The 25,673-nt window shown below is 38.3% G+C and overlaps 2 protein-coding genes across 3 annotated transcripts in view; one reads left to right on the top strand and one right to left on the bottom strand.

Moving 5' to 3' along the window:
- The window catches only part of lamb1b (laminin, beta 1b), a 30,048-nt gene extending 17,407 nt beyond the window's left edge, over nt 1-12,641 (top strand). Inside the window, exons 14-33 of the mRNA XM_079868662.1 lie at nt 48-206; nt 295-416; nt 499-619; nt 941-1,130; nt 1,868-2,011; nt 2,112-2,343; nt 2,494-2,657; nt 2,749-2,973; nt 3,378-3,592; nt 3,678-3,774; nt 5,960-6,329; nt 7,339-7,523; nt 7,606-7,847; nt 8,579-8,779; nt 9,365-9,509; nt 9,798-10,002; nt 10,811-10,952; nt 11,019-11,195; nt 11,948-12,104; nt 12,178-12,641. Coding sequence (XP_079724788.1) covers nt 48-206; nt 295-416; nt 499-619; nt 941-1,130; nt 1,868-2,011; nt 2,112-2,343; nt 2,494-2,657; nt 2,749-2,973; nt 3,378-3,592; nt 3,678-3,774; nt 5,960-6,329; nt 7,339-7,523; nt 7,606-7,847; nt 8,579-8,779; nt 9,365-9,509; nt 9,798-10,002; nt 10,811-10,952; nt 11,019-11,195; nt 11,948-12,104; nt 12,178-12,314 — 3,630 coding nt within the window. The 3' untranslated portion in view covers nt 12,315-12,641. The remainder of the gene's footprint in view (nt 1-47; nt 207-294; nt 417-498; nt 620-940; nt 1,131-1,867; nt 2,012-2,111; nt 2,344-2,493; nt 2,658-2,748; nt 2,974-3,377; nt 3,593-3,677; nt 3,775-5,959; nt 6,330-7,338; nt 7,524-7,605; nt 7,848-8,578; nt 8,780-9,364; nt 9,510-9,797; nt 10,003-10,810; nt 10,953-11,018; nt 11,196-11,947; nt 12,105-12,177) is intronic.
- A 3,299-nt stretch (nt 12,642-15,940) lies between these two features.
- tmcc3 (transmembrane and coiled-coil domain family 3) overlaps nt 15,941-25,673 on the bottom strand; it is a 17,648-nt gene continuing 7,915 nt past the window's right edge. For both annotated transcript variants that reach the window (XM_079868242.1, XM_079868241.1), the window contains exons 3-5: nt 20,759-21,708; nt 20,325-20,460; nt 15,941-17,536 (exon numbers count right to left, since the gene is read on the bottom strand). In XM_079868242.1, the coding sequence (XP_079724368.1) occupies nt 17,234-17,536; nt 20,325-20,460; nt 20,759-21,708 (1,389 nt within the window). In that variant the 3' untranslated portion in view covers nt 15,941-17,233. The remainder of the gene's footprint in view (nt 17,537-20,324; nt 20,461-20,758; nt 21,709-25,673) is intronic.

Here is a 25,673-nt window from a genome sequence, read left to right as displayed (position 1 = left end):
TAACAGAACCTTATGTGTAAATGCGAGTCTTTATTGATTGTATGCAGGCAGTAAAAGTGGTTCAAAGACCATTACCTCTGGATCGTAAACCCACCTGGACGGGTACAGGATTTGTCAATGTACCAGAGGGTGAAACACTGAGATTCAACATTTACAATTTACCACGATCTATGGAATACAACTTAATGATCCGCTATGAACCACTGGTAATGAACACACCTACAATATTCAACTTATAACTTACATACATGTTCACAAACAAGCAAGCACATGTGTTTAATGCATTTATTGTAGTTGCCAGATGAATGGGAGCAGGTTGTAGTAAACATAGAGCGGCCCAGAGCCAGTTACCAAACAGCACACTGCACTTCTGCATACAATGATGAACAGACCATCTCACTGCACCCTGGATCCAGGTAAGGTTGCATTAGCGTGTGTGCAGTGTTTTGTTTTGTTTATTGTGTACTTGACTCCTGATTGTGTGTTTGTGTGTTTCAGATATGTAGTTCTGCCTAATTCAGTGTGTTTGGAGAAGGGTCAGAACTACACAGTGAAAATTAGCTTCCCACAGTACTCATCATACAGCTATCACTCTTCTCCTCACACACTTGTTGATTCAGTAAGGTTATTTCATTTTCACTCGGAAATTGCAAGTAAATTTCAGAAATAATTACAAAGAAACGCAAGTAACGCATTGAATTAAAAATGACATTTTGAAAAAAGTATCTTTCTAATAATGTTTTATTTACAATTTTGAACAATATTTTTTTTTACAGTGCATGAATATAACATAATCCAACTAACATTCGCAATTACACACATATCTACTAATGCAAATACATTTTTCCTTTAGCTCTACATTCACAACCATCAAACACAGTGGTTTGTTGCAATAATCATGCCTAATGTCTTGAACCTTTACTTCTGTAAACCACTGTAGATAGTGCTTCTGCCAGAGGTGCAAGACCTGGATATATTTTGTGAAGGACCACAGCAGCAGGAGGACTGGGAGATGTTCAAGAAATACAGATGTATGGAACGGAGCCAGAGTGTTAATAAAATCCCCTTGACGGATATTTGCAGAAACTTCATCTTCAGTGTGTCGGCACTACAACACAATGGAGCTCTGGGTGAGACAGTCAGAAGAATGACAAATGTTACAACATTTATTAAAGTCCCCCTGTGGTGAAAATCAAGCTTTTAATGTTGTTTATATGTCTGTGTTGTGTTTTAATATGCTTTAAGACAAGCCATGTGCAAATTCATAAGTCAACACCATTGCCGAGTATTTTCTCTTTAAAACAGCAGAGAACCAAAGACAGTCTCAAAAATGCGTTTTGAAATCTCTGGTGTTTCTGACGTCACAAACTACCTTGTAACCAATCAGGTCAACGTGTGATCGTCAACGAGTGGATCTCTGAGCTGGTGCGAGTGAGTGGAGGCGGGGCTAATTTGCATATTCATAGAACCGCATATACTAAATGAGGCAAGGGTGTAGAGTTACATTCAAGCCTATTTTAAAGCATGAAGATTTTTTTTAAATATGTCATTTTGGTGATTAAATGTGAGTTTTAAAGGATAAAATGATTGACTACAGGGGGACTTTAAACCTAAGCATGAAATAGTCTAAATAGCCTGAGAAGGCATTGCTTGATTAGGCAACAAAGCTCTTTGTCGCCGTAATTATTTTGCTATTTAGTTCGATGATGCTGGTGGTGCAGAAATTGCACAATATAATTTTAAAAGTACATTCTTTATAATCAAAAGCAAGTACATACTTTTTGTCCTTAGCACAAGGTTGCCAATCAAGCATTTGCTGCCTGTCTGATTAAAACCCAATTGTCTCTCAATTATTTATCACTGGCAGAGTGTAGGTGTGACCCACAAGGTTCTCTGAGCACAGTGTGTGACGTTAACGGTGGGCAGTGTCAGTGTCGGCCCAATGTTTTAGGGAGGAACTGCGACGCCTGTGCCCCGGCCACCTACCAGTTTGGACCCTCGGGATGTAGACGTTAGTGAACACTACACATATGCATAACAACACAACACCAACATATCCATTTAGCATAGAATAACATTAATGCCGTATCTCTCCGATCACTTTCCATCAGCGTGTGACTGTAACCCGCTGGGCTCTCAGAATCTTTTCTGCCACCCCACCACGGGCCAGTGTTTATGTGTGCCAGGGGCATATGGGCGCCAGTGTGGCAACTGTAAGCCCAACCACTGGGGCTTCCCTCACTGCAACCCCTGCTCCTGTAATGGGAACAGCGAACAGTGCCACCCGCTTACAGGCGAGTGTCTGAACTGTAGGGGTCACACCACAGGCCACAAATGTGAGAGGTAAGAGAGGATAACATTGTTTAACAGGTTTGATGCATATTATTTTGCATAGGATTTTTTACGCCACACTTCACCATGGGTTAATGTGCTCTACTTCTTGAGTAATTAAAAAATAAAAACACTTGTGCTTCCTGAAACCCTCTGTTCCAGGTGTGAAAGTGGTTATCACCGTAACGCATTGCTGGGCTTCAGAGAGCCATGTCGCCCTTGTATGTGCCCTAGCGGACCTGGAAGCGGAATGCAGTTCGCTGAGAGCTGTTACCAAAACCCCAACTCTCTCCAAATGGTCTGTGTCTGCAGCTCTGGCTACAAAGGTAAATGCATCAGTTGGAGAAATAAACAAAACAGAAACAATTTCTTAAATGTCTCACATAAAACACTTCTCACTCCTACTCCACGTTCTAGGACCTAAGTGTGAGGAATGTGCCTCTGGTTATCATGGTAACCCTCAGGTACCAGGAGGACGGTGCAACCCATGTCAGTGTAACGGAAATATTAACATGCAGGACCCCGAATCATGCGACACCCGCACTGGTGCCTGTCTCAAATGCCTGTTTCACACCGATGGCAATGCGTGCCAGCATTGTAGACGTGGTTACTATGGAGACGCCCGTACACAGAAGTGCAGGAGTGAGTATGCAGTGTAAACAAGCGCATTACTGCGCTGCATCTGATTGGCTGCATGTGTGCGCATGCAGTGTGTGTGTTTGTGTTTAAAAATCCATCCATTCTTCCATACTCTTTTTAGTGTACATTTGTTGTCCTTTCCTCCATGACGTCCTTTCTTCTGCGAAACACAAAAGATCTTTTTGAAGAACGGTTTTGTCCATACACTGAAAGTCAATGGGGTCCAAAACAACATTGGACTCCACTGACTTGAGATATTCTTCAAAATATTTTTATTTGTGTTCCACTGAAGAAATTTTAATTTTCAACCTAGTTGAAAGTTTAGCCACATAGCTATACACTTCACGTATGCATGTTTTTTTTTTTTAAATAACCGCAAGGCCTTATTTGTATCGTTTTGTTCTCAGGATGTATGTGCCATCTTGTGGGAAGTTCCAGGCACAGCTGTGTTGATGGCCTGTGTGAGTGTGACAGGGTTAGCGGGCAGTGCCCATGCCTGCCTGGTGTGGAGGGTCAGACCTGTGACCGTTGTGCCCCCAACACATGGAACATCAACAGTGGCAAAGGATGCCAACCTTGCCAGTGCCACCCAGACCACTCCTACAGTTCCTCCTGCGACCTGGTATAAACACAAACACCTACATTTATCACACCAAGTTCATGACAAAATCAGTCATAAATCAAGTTTAATTATCCACTTGTCTCAGGTGTCAGGTCAGTGTTCCTGTAAGGCAGGTTTTGGAGGCAGGACATGTGAGGAGTGCAGGGAACTGTTCTGGGGAAATCCTGAGGTCCAGTGCCACGGTGAGTCTGCACTGCATCATCGAAACTGGCCCACGCCGTGGGTCATGTGAGTGGAGTCCGAATACTGCTGCACTAACACTTCCCAGACAGCAACATAGTGTCGGCCCAGATCTGGCCCACATCTGGTACTTTTGGATTCCACGTGTACCAGATGTGGGCCGGATCTGGGCCGACACCATATTGCTGTCACATTTTCATCCTCAATTTCGTGGCGCACGTGTACGTTCTAAATAGCAGAGTTTTCTTCAACATATTTTAACAGAACAATGCACAAAAGTGAAAAACCTAGATGAAAATAAATATCCCAAAATATGGAAAAATAAAATCCCTAATAAGAGCTACAACTTTCCTTTTCATTTCTAGTTTCATTCTGTTTCTCAGGAAATGTTTCCTTGAACACATTAAATGGAAACAAGTGCATTATACTGGAAAGTTGTGCATTATAGATTTTTTGCTTTGTGATATTATATTGCGGTTATTTCTGTGTTTAGATGTTTTACTTTTGAGGTTTTGTAGTCAACCTCAACCTTGTAGTCAACCTCAGTGACAACTTTTTAAATTATTCTAATTTTGAAATAAAATAAAAAATGTAAAAAATATAATATAGAAATAAATAAAATTTCAGTATAACTATATATTTATATATACATATATATATATATATATATATATATATATATATTTTTTTTTTTTAAGATACAGTTTCTAAAAGTAAATGGAAATGCTGATTTATTCACAAATTGTTTGAAGTGAAGATGTCAGACCAGATTTAACCAATTAATAAATGTAACAAAAAATGGCACATGAAGAGCAGAATCAAGATCCAATCTATACCTGATATCTGTATAAAAAAAACTCTACCAATGCTGATTTGCACCTCTACTCAGCTAACGCTTTTACCTTATTTTGGAATATTCCAGAAAGTCTTTATGCTCTGATCTTATTTCAGAGAAATCCCTGATATCTTGGCCCGCAGATGATTTTCTTGTGATTTAGTTCTATTTAATGTATTCCTTATTCCTCCATCTGCTTTACTCATATACATGATAGCATCCAAAGACTCGGATGAAATCCTCCGATACAAGGTTAAAATGTTACCAGACAATGTTTCTGTGGTATGCTGACAAAAGTTTCCCTTGTGAGATTCGGCTGCTACAAACAAACTCTCGCACACAGCATAAATAAACTCCCGGAAAGTTTGGAAACTGGTTGGAAAGTATATACAAAAGTGTATATTTCTGTCAGTGTGATTTATGCAATTCTCTCTGATATTCTTCAGAGACCCAGAGTTTATTTGAATAGGGGTCTGCTGTTACTTTAAGCATAAGTGTGTGTGATTGTTCTTGTTGAACTACAACCAAACAAACACTATCTCTCTTTATCTTTTTCCCTGCTTTTTATCTTTCTGGTGCTTATGCACTCATGTGAAACATCATATGCTTCAAGTGAATTTGAGTTTGGGAATAAAAACTTTGTTTACATGCACAATCTTCAATTCGGTCAAATAAACACCTTAATCTGTGTTCTTTTGGCAGAGGGACAGTTTAGACGAAACCTGAAATACACCTAAAATGTAATGTTTATGTTTCGAGGTCAAGAGCCAAGAAGATTCCAGTATAGAGATAAACAAGCTCTAATCATCCCAAAAAGAAAAAAAAATCCAAGCTTTAAACTTGCCATGATGTTCCAAAGGAATCATCTGAACACAACTCTTATGAACTAAACACAAGGTCACATTTCATCCAAATACCAAGCAGGAAGAGAATATAAAATTATATTCTGCATATAAGAAAATAAAAGTCATTTTAGATCCATTAAGATTGTTTTTGCATTGTGACATTATTGTCTTAAACACATTTACTAATGAGTTTATTCTCAGAGACAACTCTTATCAGATTTGCATTACTGTACACAATTTCAAAATATAATTATAAATTAAAAAAAAAATATCAGTTTCCAATTTAATTATTAAAATATATATTTCTTGAATGTATAAGCTGGCTTTTTCCACCAAGTATATGATGCGTGGCAATAAACAGATGTTTTCTCACACATTCCAGCACACACACACACGCATACAAGAATTCACTGTCCCTTCCAGCACCCACATCCAAGATATTAAATCATATGAAGAATTTTGGCACCATTTAATTTTTTAAATCAATTGTGCATGTTTGTGTTCCAGCATGCGACTGTGACCCACGAGGCATTGCCACTCAACAGTGTAATAAGATGTCTGGCGAGTGTGTGTGCGTAGAGGGCATGGCCGGGCGAAGGTGTGACTCGTGTGGGCGTGGCTACGTGGGGACCTTTCCTGATTGCGAGGCGTGTCATCAGTGTTTTCACGAATGGGATGTAAATGTGGGAGAGCTGACCAATCACACACAGAGGCTGGTGAACACAGTAGAGGATATGAAAGAGACGGGCATGGCCACGCCCTATAAAGACATCATAACGAGTCTGGAGGATGAAACCAGACAGCTCAGAGAGATACTGGAAGATGACAAGGTTCAACAAACTCTCACAAACACACAGAGGATGCTGCAGCAAGCTAAGTATGTATAACATATCCACATGCATATCACTCCATTGTTTTCCTTTTTATATACTCTCTACTCTCTTTTAAAGTGAATTTATTCATCCTCATGTCATTCCAAACGCATATGATTTTCTTTCTTCTCTGAAGTAGTTCCAGAAGTAAAAATCACATTCTTTTTCTCCATAAGGAAATAGATTTTTTTATAACATTAAAGACAGTTTTAAAATCTTTATGGGAAAAAAAGCTTCTGATACTAACTTCACTGGAAAAATTGGGCCACTGTTGCGCTCTATATGCATCTCTGTAAAGGAGTTGTTTTGTTGAATGTTCACGCTGCTCTTTTCCATACAGTGAAAGTATTTATGGTGACAGCATCATAAAAGCCAGTCACATATACAACATTATTAAAAAATATTGTCAGATACAAATATTTTTTGCCAAAAATGAAGGCTTGAGGGTTTAACCTGGACCACCTTGTAGTGCTGTGACAGTGTGAAGAAATTACAACAAAAATATCATTAAAGAATATTATTCTAATATTAATTGTATTATTAGCAACAGTTATATATATATAATTTATTTAATCAATATTTTATTTATTTAATTCATATTTTAATTAATTATTATTTATTGCTACATTTTTCATAATTAGCCTGCATGTCTGACATTTTAAAAAAAATTGTCTTGAAATCCACTTTTTTAACACTTCTTCTAGCAAGAATGCAATAATGTATCTTATGTAAACACCTACCAAGATTGGGGTTAGGTAAACCCAAAACCAATCAGACATCCCACCAACTAGTTGGTTTTAAAAATACATATAAAGCTGCATATACTTAAAATTAACACACCATTCATATTCATTCCAACAACAACAACAACAACAACAACAACAACAACAAAACAACAGTGTGAATGGAAGTCCCAGTCACAAACTTCTTTCAAGACCAGGGACAGTGTGAATGCTAAGTTCTTTTTCACACTGTTTACTTTAATACACTTGGATTTCTTTCTCCTGATCTTAGTGAGACAGCATCAGTTCTGAGAAAGTCTATGGACCAATCTGAAACAGATCTGGAGAAAGTATCTGCTGACCATCAGGAGGCCGTGGAGAACCTGGAAAGTCTGACCAAAGAGGCCCAAAACCTACAAGAGATCTTCTCTGACAAACAGCGGCGGGTTCTGAACATTAAAAATTCAGACGCCAGAGGTGAGTCGAGCACACAAACATACTGGTTTAAATTCAACACACGCATGGTGTGTCAGAAGTGTGTGTTGATCATCTCCCGTAGGTGCGGCTGACAGCATCAGAGAGTATTACAGGGAATCTGGCGGGGCGGAGCTTCTTGTCAATCGAGCCGTCTCTGACTCGAGAAGTACGGTCAATGAGTCTGCCTGGCTGAGGAAAGCTGCAGAAGCCAAGCTAGATGCCACAGAGACAGAGTTTAACCTCAAACATCAGCTGCATATACAGAGGCTGGACAAAATCGGATCTGAACTGGACTCCACAGACCTTTCACGATTAAGCCGTCAGGTAAATAAATGACGTTTTTAAAAAATGAGTAGTCAGTTGGTTATTTGAATGGCTAATCAGTTAGTTAAAATGATATTTCACCACTGGAAAGATGAATGTGTATTTAAATTGGGTCATTTATGTAGTAGAAATGTTAAATTATTTTAGAAGTTGGTGCCTTCTAGAGTGAGAAAAGCCAGAAAATGTATTTTTGGCTCATGTGGATGAAAGACAACAACTCCCAGAATGCACTTGCTTCGCTGGCCTACGAGGCCACTCCCAAGCCACGCCTACCGGCTACAGAGGGCAGTATCGGAAGAAATGATACAACTAGGCTACTAGTCAAAACTGAAAATACGCCATTTTATCGTGAGATCCCCCTATGGGCGGGTTGAAAACATACGGAACGAGCTCCTACTACTGGCTGTAGTCTCTAAGCCTCTGGACAAAAAAGCCTCCAATGACGCAAAATGACGATTTGTGCGTCATCTGAGGTTTTCAGACACACAATACAGAAATCTCTCGTCTCAGGGGGACATGAGGGAGGGAAGCACGGTCATTCGAAAATACTACCGGGTTTCTACTGATACAAAGCTTAATGCTAATCGGTGAAGTATCCCTTTTAGCCAGTGGTTCTCTTAAACACAGCCTGAGAAATATTAGACAAAATCCAAACAATGTGCTCATTATTTTAATGTATTAAAGCTATATTCTCCTGGGTTATAATATCAGATGTGTAAATGTGTGTGTAGGTGTGCGGAGGGGTGTCAGGTCTTGATGGTTGCGGTGACTGTGGTGGTCTAGGCTGTGTGAGCGAGGATGGCGTGACCCAGTGTGGTGGAGAAGGATGCAAGACTATTGTGACCCAATCTCAAGAGGCCTTGAAGAAAGCCAAAAACTTAGACCAAGAGGTCCTGCACGCTTTAAGAGAGGTGGACAAGCTAAACAAGATGGTAGGTATTCACAACAATATTAATTATCATAACTTACTCATTTATTTAAATTCATGAAGCCTACACATTATCATTCAAAAGTTTGGGGTCAGTAAGAATTTTTATTTGCAAGAAATTTGTATTTTAATTCAGCAAAGACATATTAAATTGATCAAGAGTGACAATAAAGGCTTTTACATCATTGCAAAAAAATCTGTTTCAAATAAATGCTGTTCTTTAGAACCTTTTATTCATAAAATAATCCTGAAATAAATATATCTTGGTTTTCACCAGCTGTTTTCAACATTGATTATAGTAAGAAATGTTTCTTGGGCAGCAAATAATCATATCAGAATGATTTCTGAAGGATCATGTGACACTGAAGACTGGAGTTAATGATGCTGAAAATTCAGCTTTGCTTCACAGGAGTAAAATGGTTAAATATATTCAAATAGAAAACAGCTATATTCAAATATAATATTTATTTAGCAATATTTGTGTTTTTACTGTATTTTTAATCAATTTAATGCAGTCTTGGTGAGTTTGTTTTTTTAACATAAAAAAATCTTTAAAAAAAGATATACTTACATGCGTGTTGTCTGGTAGGTGTCAGATGCTCGAGGACGTGCAGACGAGGCTAAACTCAGCGCTCAGGGTGTATTACTGAGAGCCAATCAGAGCAAAGCACGAGTGGAACAGACCAATGATGAGCTCAGAGACCTCATTCAGCAAATACGAGACTTCCTCACAAGTATGAAATGTTACATATAGTAAACACTCACACATTAGATGTGTTTAGAATACTAACAATACAAAACACTTGTATATACATAGATCTGCATGAAATGTCCTATTACATTTGTCAGAACTATAACAACTTTTTAGTTTATATCCACCCGGTTTGTCTTTTTGTTCCGTACCATTGCTTATTAGATATAGGAGCATGGTATATCATATATACATTTATTATTATGCAGTGTCTCAAATACAGTGGAAGTCTAAATTTTGAGGCTAGAAACTTGAATGTGATTGTCTGTAGACGAAACTGATCCGAAGCGTATAGAGGAAGTTGCTGATGAGGTGATGAGATTGAGTTTGCCAGTGTCACCTGGAGCTCTAAAGAACATGACCACAGAGATCAGCCAACATGTGGCCAGGCTGACCAGTGTGGATGATATTCTGACCCAGACGGCAGACAAGGCCCTCATTGCAGAGAGACTCCTGCAACAAGCACAGGCTGCCAAGTGAGTAACTTGGCAAACTTTAGAAAGATTTAGTTTGCCCACTAACAATGTCCAACAGTGGATATAAAGCAGGTTCTCAACCTTTTTGACTTAGTTGAATAAAACTGTCCATGATTTATTAAAACAAGAGAACAAATTCTTAATTCATAGCCACGATATATTTTTTTGTCCGCATATCATGTGCGAGGCTTCGTAGATGTCAGTTTAATGTAGTACATCTTTATTTGAAACTTTTTTTTAGAATTTTAATCAAATAAAATAAAATAAAATTTAACTAAAATTATGTATGTGTGTATATATACTGTATATATATAAAAATTACAGCTTTTATTGCAGATAACGCACAAATATTGTGAAAATAGTGATTTTTCTGTTTTCTCACAGCATATGTCTCATTTTTCCATCTCAAGCTTGCGCTTCATTGGCACTGTCTAGTTGATAACCAAGTACACTGATTGTAATTGCAAAATTGTTGGTTGTGGCGCCACAACTAAGGAACAGTCATTATGTAAATGATTTTCACATAGTAATATTAAAATGGTCATATTGCACTCTTTGTGTATATAATATCATAGGTTTAAAAACAAAGGTCTGAGGCATGGCCAAAATATTTAAATCTCAGCTTAAAAGGCATTTGAAAAGTAGAAAAATACATGGTGGTAAGGTAAAAAAATAAAAAAAAAAAGTTCAAATGTGTCACCGTACTGTAATAAAATCAATCCATGCAATAAAAAAGGCCCATAGTTGAAGTAATAACCATAAAAATAGGATCCTTTATTACATATATTATGCTGTGTGTGTATGACAGTGAGAGAGCTACAGCACTGAAACAGGCCACTGATGAGGTGAAGGAAACTCAGGAGGATACTGAGCGCGCTAAGACTGCTGCCAGCGGAAAACTGAAAGAGGCCGAGAGTGACATGACCCAAACAAAAGAACAAATCGCCACTGTGAGTATACATATCTTTTAAAAATCCTTATTGATTCTTTTTAATGAACTCTTTGTGTCTATACAGGTACAATCAAAAACTGAAGCGACGGAGTTCAAACTGAGTAGCGGCACAGGAAAACTTTTGGATCTCGAGAGAGAGGTCGACGAACTCCAACAGAAAATTGAAGAAACGTCCAGCGGTGCAGATCAAACTCAGAGACAAACTGACGACATCACAGCGGAAATTGAGCTCACTGAACGGGTAACTGTCTTTTGACTGTGATGTTCTGGTCATTTATTCAAAAATACTTTTAAAGGAAATTTACACATACGATGACTGTGCACCTCTTCTATGTTCAACATGTTTTTAATTTTGTTTTTTTGTTTATTTCGGGGATGGGGGGCATAAAGTCAAAAATGTATGGTTGATACAACTGTCCTAATATTATAATGAAGATAATATCTTATAATCTTCAATTATATAACTGCGTAATCTTCTATTATATATATATATATATATATATATGTAAAATTGAAAATACTGTGGTCACCAACCAAAATAAAAGGCAAGGTTAGTAGAGGTTATATAGATATCATGTAGTATAACTCTCCCAAAACTTTAATGAATTATGAAATATTAATTAACTATTCATGATATTTGTGAAAGACTTTTTACCTAAAAGAAAACATTAAGATTAGTGCTGTCAAATCGATTAATCGCATCTAACATTAAAGTATATTATATAATATATTTTTTTTATAAAAATATACTTTTTACTTGATGGTTACACCACAATCATTAACCACAGGCATTAAACTGTTACTTTTTTGAATATAGCATATGATTATAGCTATAGAAATATAGACAACATAGGTCTTTTCAAAACCTTTGGCTACTTCCTTTGGCTACTTCCTTTGATTTTTTTTATGTATTTAAATTGGGGACACTCTTATACATCATTCACTCTTAGACACTTTGAAATAAGCGTGCTTGTGTATATTTGTGTGTTTTAGGAGATTGACTCACTGCAACCTAAGTACCAGCTGGTCAGCGGTCTGATAGATCCAAACGCAGCAGGTGTGATTGATGCACGTCAGAAGGCCGAGGAACTACGACAGGAAGCAAAAGATCTATTAATAGATGCCACCAGCAAACTACAGAGACTAAGAGGTAACAGTGCTCGAATATGAAATTATAGATTTACCTATGATTCCTGACTTTTCTTTCTCTTTATCTCTTCCAGAGCTGGAGAGATCATTTGTGATAAACCAGCACACTCTGGTGGAGAAAGCTCAGGAACTGGATGGGCTGGAGAATGAGGCCAGAGATGTTCTGCAAGAACTCAGTCAGAAAGTCACCATCTACAGCACTTGCGCTTAACGACCAAGAAAGCTCATATTATAATCAGTCGAAAACCATGTAAATGCATTTTTGTATTGTCTAAAATAAGTTACTAACTGCACGAATGCAATTCATTTAAGAAATTACAAATGAAAAGCAATATAAGATTTTACTAAGACCACTTAATATATTATGCCCTTTCTGAACTATGAAAAAAGTTTACCCAGTTTATTATGCCCTATATATATGATACTGGAAATCCTGCAGTGTGCAATAATAATACAGCTATCTCAACAAACATTCCTCTGAAACGAGAGGAAGCTCCTCCATTGTGGACAGCAAATCGGGTTGGATTTCAACTGTCGACGATAGGTCGACTGTCACGTATGCTTTCCATCTGCCCATCTTCAACAGTCCAGTCATCTAGTCAGAAACTACATTTCCCAGCATCCCTCCTGTCCCTCACCTGCACTCGCTCAGCCATCACCCGCACTCCAATCTGCACCAGGATAAAAGCACACACCTCACTGTCACTTTTTGTCTGGTTTCCAATACGGATTACACACTATTATCTGTGAAGTCTCCTTGTAATTCTCCAGCGATCTCCTGTAAGCAATTTTTTGGAAGATTATACTTACCTGTCTACTCACCCTACACCCAGTCGTGGGCAGTCTGTGAGAGAGGCAGGGGCAGTCGTGGGACAATGGTTAGCGAGTCCGACTGGTAACCCAAAGTTTGCTGTTTCGATTCACACATGAGCAAGGCACCTTACCCCCAATCGCTCCCCGGGCGTCACAATGGTGCGTCAAGTTTTGCACTACTCCTAATGTGTGTGCACTAACTTGGATGGGTTAAATGCAGAGGACAAATTCTGAGTATGGGTTACCATACTTGGCATTAACATCATGTCACTGTCACCCTACACCTGCCAAGCAAGAGGTGTGTGCTCTCTTCACGCTCCAGTCACCACCAGTCCTCTGTTAAAAAGAAAAAAGACTTGATTATTCAGTATTCATCTGCTCCTCATTATTCTGACTGCTTCATTTCTCATTAACTGTGCATATCGTCTGTCAATAAATACCTGTTTGGGTTGAACTAACTCCCTGTCTCCATGTCTGGAATTCCCTGACAGAGACATGTCAAAATGAAAATGCCATCAAATTATCTGATCGCTAAGCAATAAACCACTGTTTTCATTTCATAAAACTGGAAATGGCAATATGATAAAAGAACTAATATACATTATATAGAGTTAAAAAGATTATGACCACCTACCTAACATGCTGTTGGTCCTCAACGTGCAAAACAGCGCCGACCCGCCAATGCATGAACTCTATACAAGACCCCTGAAGGTGTGTGTGGTATCTGGCACCAAGACTTTAGCAGCAGATCCTTCAAGTCCTGCAGGTTGTGAGGTGGAACCGCGGTGGATCAAACTTGTTGGTCCAGCACATCCCACAGATGCTCAATTGGATTGGATTTGGAGGCCAGGGGGCTACACCTTGAACTCTTCATCACGTTCATCAAACCATTGAACAATGTGTGCTCTGTGGCAGGGTGCATTATCCTGCTGAAAGGGGACACTGTTGGTCTGTACCTGGTCTGCAACAATATTTAGGTAGATAGCTATACAAATAAATGTGAATTGAATTGAGGTAGCACATTTCAAATTGAAGTTGACATGAATGGCCAGACCCAGGGTTTCCCAGCAGAGCATTACACTCCCTCCACCGGCTTGTCATCGTCCCACAGTGAATCTTGGTGCCATCGCTTCCCCAGGTAAATGGCTCACACGTCCACAGCCGTCCACATGATGTACAAGAAAACTGGACTCATCGGATCAGGCGACCTTCTTCCACGGCTTAAATGGACAGTGGACTGGGGTCATCTTAGGCACTCTGAATGGTCTGTGGCCACACAGCCCCATACGCATCAGAGTGCGATCCACTGTTTATTGTGACAAATTTCTCCTATAACTATCATTACAATTTTGTGTGACTTGTGCCACAGTAGACCTTATGTTGTCTCGGACCAGACGGGATAGTCTTCGTTACCTCCGTGCATCGATGAGCCTTGAGCGCCCAACATCCTGTCACCGGCTTGAGGTTTGTCCCTCCTCGGACCAGTTCTCCAAATTCTCACCACTGCTGTCCGAGAGCAACACACAACAAGCCTTGCCGTTTCAGAGATACTCTGTACAAGTTGCCCTCAGATCTTTTTTTCCTGCCCATTTCTCCTGCACCCAACACATTGCTTATGAGAACTGATTGTTTGCTCACCATTTAAAACCCTTAAACGCATACCTCTGGTCTTTAGTGACCCGGGACGTCATTCATACCCTCCTCCTAATCATTTTTTTTAAGTTAGACCTCAACCTTTTTCGTATTCCTCAATCAATTAATTATAAATAATATAACAAGAAAAAAAAAATTCAATTATCAAAGAATGCCCGTTTTCCCATTAATTTTAAATAATAATAATAATAATAATAATACCTATGGACAATAAATATATATTAGTTATTTAATAATACAAAAACAATTTCAAGTTAATGATATTAGAAAATAAGCTGGATTCAACTGCATAAATTAGGTGGTGACGCAATCTTCTCTAACGGTCGGTTTTATCGATGATGATGATGACATCGTCGTCATTCAATCATGTTGATGTTTCTGATAGAAGCTAACATGGAGACGGAGAAAAGCACGTTTATGACAAACGCAATGACAACCAACCCTAAAAAGTCAAGAAAACAGGAGTGCGAATAGCTAATTCTAATTAGCTAATCGTTTAACCAGTTTTGGAGTAACGTTAGCTAACTATAAGCAGCGACGCTATTCTACTAGCTAACAGGTAACTTATAATAACTTAGTAGTTTTTTAACCGTTTTCAGCGGTCTATCTACACAAAACGTAAAGTATAGTTGTCGTATTTTTAGCCGGGACTCTTGTTAAATATAATGGAGTGGGATTGTCATTCCGCTTAGTTTATTATTTTACTGATACGGAGTCCGACGATATGGTAATTGAAGCTTTTTTCCATAGTTTCATACCGGAGTGCATCCATCGTGCTCCGTTTCCTTCATGAACCACAAGAGGGCGACAACCATCTGAAAGTGAAGCACAAGCGTCATCGGTGACCTTTGAAAATAATGAAAGCATTCAAGCCTTGAAGTCTCGCGAAGGATTATCTTTCAGGTAACTAATATCAAACAGCACAGGTAGGGATGTATAAAAGAAACGAACATAGCTAACTTACATTTTCACAAGAAATTGTTTCCTAGTTCACAATAAATGGTTCCACCAAATGAGAGTTGAATAAAGAAAGAATCATAAAATAGAGAAACTGAGGCGATTTATTTTTAGGTTTTGACCATATTTAAATTAAAACCAGACCAGTTTCCTACCGGATGGACACTGAAGCATGTATACAACAAATAAAATCACTTTTCCCATGCTTAAAGAAAAAAAGGCCTCTAAAACTCAAATTTTACACCACATCTTAGTTCAGGTTCATGGGTAAATTCAGATGTTGTGGCTTGTATAATTTTCAGTCAAAACCACAGGCAGGCACACGCACACTCAAAAGGAACAGTTGTAGTAATGCTTAAATCAGTTTGCATTGTGGGAATCATTAAAGCTTACATTAAACAAAGCTACTTAAAAATATATAAAAATAGTAATTCTAACTTCCACAAAGAACAGTTCAGAATGCGTTACATAAACTTAACAGAGACATTTGTTTCCTTCTGTTGTTCTATAACCCCTAAGGCATTTCTATTAGCAAACAAAAAGAAAGAGTTTGTTTCCATCTTTTGTGGTCAGTACAGAGCACCGCTGATCAGACTAAAGAATAATAATAATTAAAAAAAAACAGATTCTCAAACTTTTTAACTGTTTAAAGTGTCGGTGAAAAGAACTTCAGGCCATTTCATTAGTACAAATAATGCTAGAAAACGTAATCTTAGTAAACGAATGAAACTCACAAAGCATGTCAAAAACATGGGTTACACTTTATTTTAAGGTGTCATTGTTAGTGTGATCATATATTAAGTACTGAATAATATTAAGCAACTACATGTACTTACTATAGGGTAGGATTAGGTTTTGGTTGAGGGTTAGTTGCATGTAATTATGACTATGGTAAGTATATGTAATGTAGTTAACAATGACCCTGTAAAATAAAGTGTTACCAAAACATGTCTGGTTTGTATTTCACCCTAAATTCCAAAATAAACATTTTTGCATAAAGAAAATCAAGCCCTTTTAGACAATTACATCCTCTGCATTCTAACATTATTTATAATTGATCACATTTCTCCAAAAATCTCATTACTGCAATAAAATCTCATTCTCCTTATTAAAATGAAAAACATTTTCCTATATTAAAATTACTGTAAATTGTTTCCAGGATCACATTCTTCACAGTAATAAGAACCTAATGAAAATCAAGAATAATGACAAGTACTCAGAAGTAAAACACCCATAAAAACATAATTATGACAGTCAGTGCAAAAAAAAAATTAAAGAATATTTGGTCCCTAAATAGTCTTAATTTTCTTTATGTAATTTTTTTTTGTGTGTATATTTCTTATGATTGATTGTGGGATGAAATATGACCCAGATTTGTTTTTGTGAGCACAAACATGCCATCGCCATCTAAGAAAGCACATAAAATGTGTAAAAAAGGTGGTAAACCTTGACTTTTAAGACACAGCTGACGAATGGAAACATGTTATTCGAAAGTATAACAATACAGTCACAGAGATGGACCCGTTTCTGCTACAGTACATCATGAATACTATCTCGTTCACTTACACACAACCACAAAATGGACCAAAAGTGTATGTTAAAGCCATTGTCTTAAGAGTCACATTGTGAAGGGAAGATCCCTGGAGGAGTACTTTATCTGACGCGAACGCCACTGAACAGGCATACAACACGCGTGTTTTACGTCCCTCATCTAGGCAGTAGCATTCGTTCTATTGCGCACTGCAAGTGCTCCCAGTTGCTCCAGCCATACACCAGTAGACAAACGCATACGAAAGTCCCGAACACATGTAGGCGACTTCTCATTAGCGGAGCGGAAAACTTAGCAGCCGTGGAGACGCACACCAAGATCACAGTGACGATGGCCAGCATGATGTTAATGCATTTTCCCAGCAGCACTTTGGCGTCGGCACCTTCCAACTGCAAGACCTGCTGCTGCTGTTGCTGTAACTCCAACTTACTCACTCGCGTCTGACAAACTTCTAAAGCATCCTGCAGAGAGGGAAAGAGATGCAACAATTCCAGTTGTCAAATCTGATTGGCTAAGTAGCGTTCCAAGATTGCTGATATTTAATAAAACAGCAGCTGGAAAACTGGAGCGATTATAGAGCACTTTAAGCAGGGGATGGAAATTGCTGTCGCTGCACTTAAAGTCTGTTTTGATGAGCTTGATGCTCTGGCTTCTTTTGGAATCTTTTGTTGAAGGAAAAATCTATAAACTAAATGGCCAAATTATGTTTAAAAGGTAAGTGCTCAAGATTAACTTCTAGTTTATTAAACCAAAATCAATAAATCACACTTTGCGATCATCAGCATCCTGACCTGGTGTGCTATGGTTGTCGTTCCATTATTATCAACATAGGTCAATGATTCAGTGTTTCCCAAAACCATAGTTCCAATGAAAGTTTGCCAACAAAAACACAAAGTCGTATGGTTTGAACTACAGCTCTTGATTTGTGATTAGAAACAGATTCTTGTTTCTCATGCTAACATGCTGTACAATCTATACATTTCATTATCTCTCTCACTATATATACACTGCACAGCCAAAAAAAAGTTGGTGTTGGATTTAAATAGGGAAATGCTTAAGAATCTATGATTGGATCGTTATTGCAGTGATTATTATGTTTCTAGCATGTTATATGTTTGGCAACAGTTCTTCTAACCCTAATTAATGAAGTGTGTAGCTTTTCATGTAGGAAGACACATCATGGCCATATTCTAGGATGACAAAGCCAAGATGCATCAGGCTCAAATTGTGAAAGAATGATTGGGAGGGAGCATGAAGAATCATTTTCACACATGAATTCACTCATGAGTCCAGACCTTAAATGCATTGAAAGTCTTTGGGATGTCCTGGAAGAGACACTCTTGCATTGCCAATACAAGATCTTGACCAAAAATAACATCACAACATTTATTTCCATCAAGAGGTGCATCCATTTTTGGTAAAGATCTTGTATTTCATCAATTAGGGTTAGAAGAACTGATGCAAACATATAACATGCTAGAAACATAATAGCCTACATAATAATAATCACTGCAATAATGATCCAATCATTGACTCTTAAGCATTTACCAAGCAGTGTATGTATATTATATTAATTAAGTGAAGTTATTACCCCACCACCTGCATGATGTTCTATATTGTTGGTTTGAACGACCGATATGCAACTAAGCCACTACAGTTTCTATCTAGACTAGCTAGATAATTTCTCCAATGATGCATCACATACTACGGTAGTACTGTAGGTGGCAGCAAGTTACTTTGTTGTACGAAAAACGCAGCCCAGCTTGACATTGCCTCAATCAATGACGTGAGTTTCGGACGGGATTATCTGTATAGTCAAAGGGACTGTTTGAGAAACCTGTTTGAAATTTCGTTTAGTACAACGAGAGGCACAGAAATAGCCTCTCGCTTAAAAGTGATGTGCGTTACAGTAAAGCCCAATGTATACTGTGGTTTTTACACATATGCGAGGGTTAGGGTGACCACCAAGTTATTGCTCTGTTGAAGGAATGTAGATGTGATTTTGCGGGACAGCCATGCATGTCCCGTAAAACATTATTGAAAATGCTGCTAACGTCTTGCGGGAAGTAGAACAAAGCTCCCAATTTCTGGACTGGGTCACCCTAGAGAGGGTGTGTGTAATTTTATCATCAGCATTGTCAGCGTGCAGCCCTTTTTTATTTTATTTTTTTGCACATATTGGTTGGTCCACAGTGTGGCAACACTAGCCGCTTTCCGACCAAGTAGTTCTAGGAACTTAGTTCTAGGAACTGTCCACTTCTAAACAGTTCTAAGAACTACTCTCCCCCAAACTCGGTTTTGCTGTTTGCGTTCGCACTGGCCAAGTGGCCATAGGAACTGGTAGGAGGGGTAAGGGAGTGACGAGAGCACGGTGACTTTTATTTTGACGGCGCGACGGACCTTTATTTTGGCGGCGCTGAGAACGCCAGAGCAAACAATGCTCGCATTCTCTGTGTTTATTAGTTAGCGATCTGTCTAACAGTACTGTTTAATATCTTATTAGATAGAACTGTTATAGAAAGTAGACAGTATATGAAAAAAGGTTATTAGCCTACATTAATCATGTTTGGCTTGGTCCCCTCAAAGTTGCGTTGGATTTTCTCTTCAGCATTTAAGGTTTAGAGACCCATCTATCACTGTTTTCCATGTTTGTATAGTTAGTTTATGGAGTAAATATATAGGCTATAATGTGTTTACATTCTAGCCGTTTTAAAAATGGCGGGTGCTGGTGTTCCGCGTGCGTTCGGTCAATCAGCGTACACTAACGTCACGGATAGTTCCTATAGTGCTGGTTTAGACCCTGCTCTGAAGGAGGACCTAAATTAGTTCCTACAAATGGAGTTCCTAGAACTAAAATCGTTCCTAGTTCCTGCGGTGCGAACACGCCGACATCCGGGTACTATAGCCAATAGTTCTAGGAACTGTGAAAAAGTTCCTCCGGTCGGAAAGCGGCTACTGATAGAGATACCCGCAACTAGTTATAAATACTACAAAAACATCTTTATCTCTCATGACTTTTGGAGAGAAATAGCACAGACACCGGATAAAGATAAAACTTTCTAGGGCTCAAGTGTCAGCTGCGCACACTATCGAATGAAGTATACTTTCTGCTTGCGTACACTAAGCATTCACATCAAAACTGAAGTATCAGGGGTTAACGTTGGACCTGCAGTGTAGAAAACGCTAAAAGTTTTATTCCAAAACTTTAGGATAGTAGATGTGTCATTGCATGTGTGTGTCTGTATATACCTGTATATCTCTGGCTCGTTCATAGGCCTGATAGGCCATTTTTTCCTCAATGCTTGCTAGTTCCTGTTTGAGATTTGCAGTCTCATTCTGATGAAGCTCAGTGAGGTCATTCAGTTGATCTTCCAATCGCTCACACCTTATAGAAGAACAACATGAATATACATTTTGAGATTTGTGAAATATTACATTTAACAATACTTTCAAATTATAGTGTTTTTAAAGAAGAACTTTAAGTGAGATGACGGTGAAGAAAAAAAAAAAAAATCTAATAAAAAAAATATGATAAATGAGCATACTAAATATCCATTGTCGAACATTACCGATATTTGCCACTAACCGATATGCTACAGATGTATTGTGTATCCCTATTAATACTATATTAACACATCACAGTTGTGTTTGCATTAGAAAATAGAGTATGAAAGACTATTAACCTGAACCGCTCCTCTTGTAGTGTTTGTGTAATATTCTCAAATTCACATTTAAACTGGGTCTTCAAAGTGTCAATGTCGTCTGCGAGTAGATTCTGAGCTTCCCTCAACTCCCTTATCTCCTCCCAGGCTTCCACCAGCCGGCTACTGCTTTCCCCTTGGCCTCCTCCTCTCGCAGACCCGCTGTGCTGCCCTGTCGCGCCTGATCCAGTCACATGACCATTACTCTCAATCGACACCGATGTCCCTGTGGAGCACTCGTCATCGCTCGGGTATTTGGGTTTAGGGGTTAGCGTGGCGCTGCCGCTCAGAGTTCGGGCTCCCCCTTCCGCCTGCAGCCCGCTTCCCGTCTCCATGGAGCTCTTTAGCTGTGCTATGTTGTCCGCGCTACCAAACTTGTTGCGAATGAGGTTTGCTATCTCTCGAGGCTTGCTGAAGAAGAACGGCGGCGACAGCGAAACTCCTGGGCCAACAGTTCTGACTTTGTCCAAATGCATGTGGCGCCCACTTCCCATGACCACGCTTTCCTTGAGGTTGTCTTTGGGCATCTCGTTTTCTTTGGAGTGTGTGGGCGTGTGCTTGGTCCCATTCGAGATGTCACACTCCTTCATCTTGCGTTGATACTGCTCTAGCTTCTTCTGCAGCTGAACAATATTGTGTGCCGTTTTCTGGTTCTTTTTCTCAAACACATGTTTGATGCGGCCGCTCTGCTGCTTGTCGGCGCTGTTAATGAGTTTGAGATACTCTGCCACGTTTTCATCCTGTAAGTTTTGCTCGATTCGCAGCTGCTCTTTCACTTTTAGCACTTTCTGCTGCAGGCTGTCCAGACCAGAGCGTGATCGTGGGGTGTCCCGTACCGCCAGATCAGAATCCAGGTCTAAACACGTCTCAGAACCACCTCTGCGCATGACCGTCGGCACGCCAAGTGTGTTCAGGTCACCGCCTCTCTCCGCCTGTAAGGAAACAGAGAGAGAGAATACAATTAATAACTTTAAAAAGGATACGATGAAAATGTGCTCATAAAAGTGCTTGTATTCAGTTCCATATATTTCATATTAAACTTTTAGTTGTTATTGAAAAAAATGTTTTAGTAGTTTTTATATACTATTAGTATTCATATTTTTAATTAGCATTTGTTTTATTAATATTTATATATTTATTCATATTTTGAATTTGCTTTTTGGGTTTAGTTTAGAATTTTTTTATATTTAAATTTTCTCTTTCAGTTTTAATAATTGTAGTACTTCAACTTATTTTATTTCAGTTAGTAAGTTTTTCATCTAATATTTATATTTATTTTCAGCTTTATTTCAATGAACACAATTTTTTTAGTTATCTTTTTTATTAGCGTCATTAAGTTTTAACATGCCTGCACCTTGTGTTTTCACTCGTATGAAACAGTTAAAAGTGCAAATAAATAAATAAATATCTGCACATTTCAATTAATTAAAAGGTATAACATTGTTGATTATCTATTGAAGATGCCGTATGTCTTAAGTAGTAAATTGTAAGAAAAAGCTTTAATAAATATTGTAGCCAGCCAATAGATGACAAAAAAAAAAAAAAAAAAAAAAAAATCCAGAAAAACATGGTCATGAAACTGTCTCAGGAACCAAAAGGATGCATAGTTTATTAGAACAGGAAATAAGCCAAGGAGCCAGTTTTTATTTTCAGTCACAGTCCATCACTGCCCAGAACTGAAAACTGGAAAAGAACATAAGCAACATAACGGTTCAAGATTTCTCAAAAATAACGACCTTGGATGAAGAAAATGGTTCTTCTTTTTCCCCCCCTTTTTTTTTTTTTACCATAATAGTAAAGATTAGGTCAGCATTTTAGGCCTGAAATAAGCTGTGGACCAAATGGAGTATAAAGAATCAGATTAAGCCAGAAAATAAAACTCTTGGAATGAGGAAATGAACCTGTCACTTTATGAACCTGTGCAATAGGCTGGCAATAATAAGCCATCCCTATAGTCCTGAAGGACATAAAATGCATTCAGGCAAACTAAAGGGGTAGTTCATCCAAAAATTAAAATTCAATCATAATTTACAGGTCAATTCATCTCAAGTGGTCCAGTGGACAGAAGATATTTCTTCATACGCACAGTTCTTACTTTGGCACCCACCACAAAAATAAATAAAATAAAGACTGAGGTTGTGAACCCTTGATCACTACATTTGGACTTCAGTTTTTGTTCCACGGAGTTAGGACCATCCTAAACCGAGATACTGAGGTTCCCATAAACATCTGTAGAAGCAATAGTTCACTCAAAATTAACCCCAATAAAAATTCTATTTGTAGACAGTTGCCATGGTTAAACCAAGTAAAATCAAAAACTGGTTGTGTTGCAATACCAATAAATAGACGTGAATCCTTTAAAAAGAAAAATAGAACAGTTAAAAAAGAATCCAACTTTACAATTTATGGATCACTTGAAATGGACTGACCCTTAAGGCCCGTTCACACCAAGGACGATAACTATAAAGATAACGATAAAGATATAATTCTAAAAATCGTTCTCCATATTAAAGAATTCAGAGTTCACACCACAACTAAAACGATAAAGATATGAGGAACGATATCGTTGGGATCACTTTCAGAACGATTTTTTTCCAGCTGTCGAATATTAAAACACTGACAGCCAATCAGAATCCATTCTAATTTAAAGGTCTCGCGCATTTAAAATGGATCTGGATCATCCGGGCGCGCGCGTGCTTAGAATAAAAAGACCGTCATCGGTCGTTGGTGTGGACGCATATATATAGTTATCTTTATCGTTATCTTTATAGTTATCGTGCTTGGTGTGAACGGGCCTTTATTCATCCACGTCAGACTCGTACGATTCTTTTTCTTCCTTGCAACACAAAAGGAGATATTTACTATAGCAGAGTCTGTCAAGCTGTTCCCAACAGACTAAAAAGGCACCATAAAAGTACTCACCACTGATTTCTTTTAAAGCGATTCAATAGCTTTAGAATTGAAATAGTTATTCATTCTTTTCAATTCTGAAAATATTCCCTTCTGCAGTAGATCTAAAAATCTCCCTGGCAACTCTAATCAGTACAAAAATAGTGCTTTCACTTATTTAAAGCATAACTTAGATTTGGAAGCTAAGGTAGAGATGAATATTTTTAGCTAGCAGGTTGATTTTTTTATTTTTGGGTGAATTATCCTTTTAAATTTCCCTGAATCAATTTTCTCTTCTACAAAACTGTTGGGATTGATAGTTTTCATCAGGCCATTCCCCAGCCAGCTACATTCAGCATCACAACACGTACAAACCCGCTAACAAGAGACAGATGGAGGCTGCAATTTATGAAGTTATGAGCCATCAGTATGGCTTTAGAAAAGCTCTTTTCAGAGCAGAATACTTATTATCGGCTCTCATATGTGAATTATCCGTGTATGCTTATATAAAAATGTCAGATATTTACAATGACATCAAATTTGTCGGTTACCATGGCAGCTAGCCATCAAGCGGTAACAGGCCGACAGAGATCAGGGAAATGGGCTTTTATGACTCGACTGCAGTGGAAGAGAGGGAAGATAAGACAAGTAAATGCAGACCACAAGGAGCAAATACACCATCAACTAAAGCATTACTGGCACAGTTCATGAATCGGAATAGAGATTTTACCATAAAATACATCCAATGAATCATAATTTGGGTTCCAGCATATGACAACGCTTAATGCTTTTACATTTTCACACTCAAAACTCATTTTGGCTAAAAGCTCTTTGGTTTAATCTGCGGTGATGATGACGACAAAGGCATTTTGCAAACTCATCAAATGACATCAGTTCACTTAGTATCATTTCACTATTTCCTCAGGCCTTAACATTAAATATAGTACTGAGTTTCGGTACAGTTGACTGAAGCTGTGTTGCAATGTAACAATCCCACTAAATCTTAGGTTCATTGATCATTTTTTAAAGGTGCTGCCTGGAATTATTATTATTTTTTTTTTAATAAATATACCATAATACGTTTGGATCTGAAAAACTTCGGTGTCGGAATGTGTGATTCCACCCACTGACAATTTACCCAATAGTGTTTCGATACCACGGGTTGCCAGTTGGAGGAAAACACAGCATATTGCAGCCATGGAAGCCAGCAAACAAACTGAATCACAGATCATAGATTCTACCCAACCTTAAAAGCCTTGGTTTCCATTTAAAAAGCTCTAGAACCAGAGGTATATTAAAACGCGGGTAAATCAACTCATCAACTTGGCTTGTTGCCTTTCATTGTCAGTTGCACTCGTTCCTGTTGCATGTCCTCAAACTGGCAACCAGCGTCGAGTCTGAGGAGGAGGGGGCAGGGGAAACAACTTTCTTCAATATTTTGAATTTGGACTACAGTACCCATTTCAACCACTAGTTGTAAATATAACATACTGCACCTTCAAGGCCTCAAACATTTTTGTAATGCGTCGAAAATGATTCTTGAATTCTCAGAATTTATGTCACCTAGGTAACTACAAGAAATCTCAAAATATAAATACTCAATACATTAACTCCAAGGTTAGCACAATAATGAATCTGTTAATAGCAAACAGCTGAATTGGCCTGTCTAATATATTGCTTTATCACTAGTGAAATGAACGTGGCTTTTCTCGTTGAATGGCGTTTAATGATTAATGCTTGTAAAAAGGCTCTATCATGTTTGCGTGTGTTATTGAAGCACCTCTGATCCTCTTCTGACTTTGAGCAGACTGTATCAGTGTCTTCAGGGCAGAAAAGGTCTCTGGAGAACTAGGTCAAACAGCTCAAACGTGTAACAAGCCGTCTGCTCATATAACCTTCCTTACTCTCTCTCCTTCCTGTCATATACACACCCCTGGCGTCTGACTTGACTCTTTTTGAGATATACCCAGTATCACTTAGTCAAATGACACACATACATAACTGAAAC

Source organism: Squalius cephalus (assembly GCF_949319135.1).
Source record: "Squalius cephalus genome assembly, chromosome: 4".
NCBI classification, from domain to species: domain Eukaryota; kingdom Metazoa; phylum Chordata; class Actinopteri; order Cypriniformes; family Leuciscidae; genus Squalius; species Squalius cephalus.
This window is presented reverse-complemented; position numbering and strand designations above follow the sequence as displayed.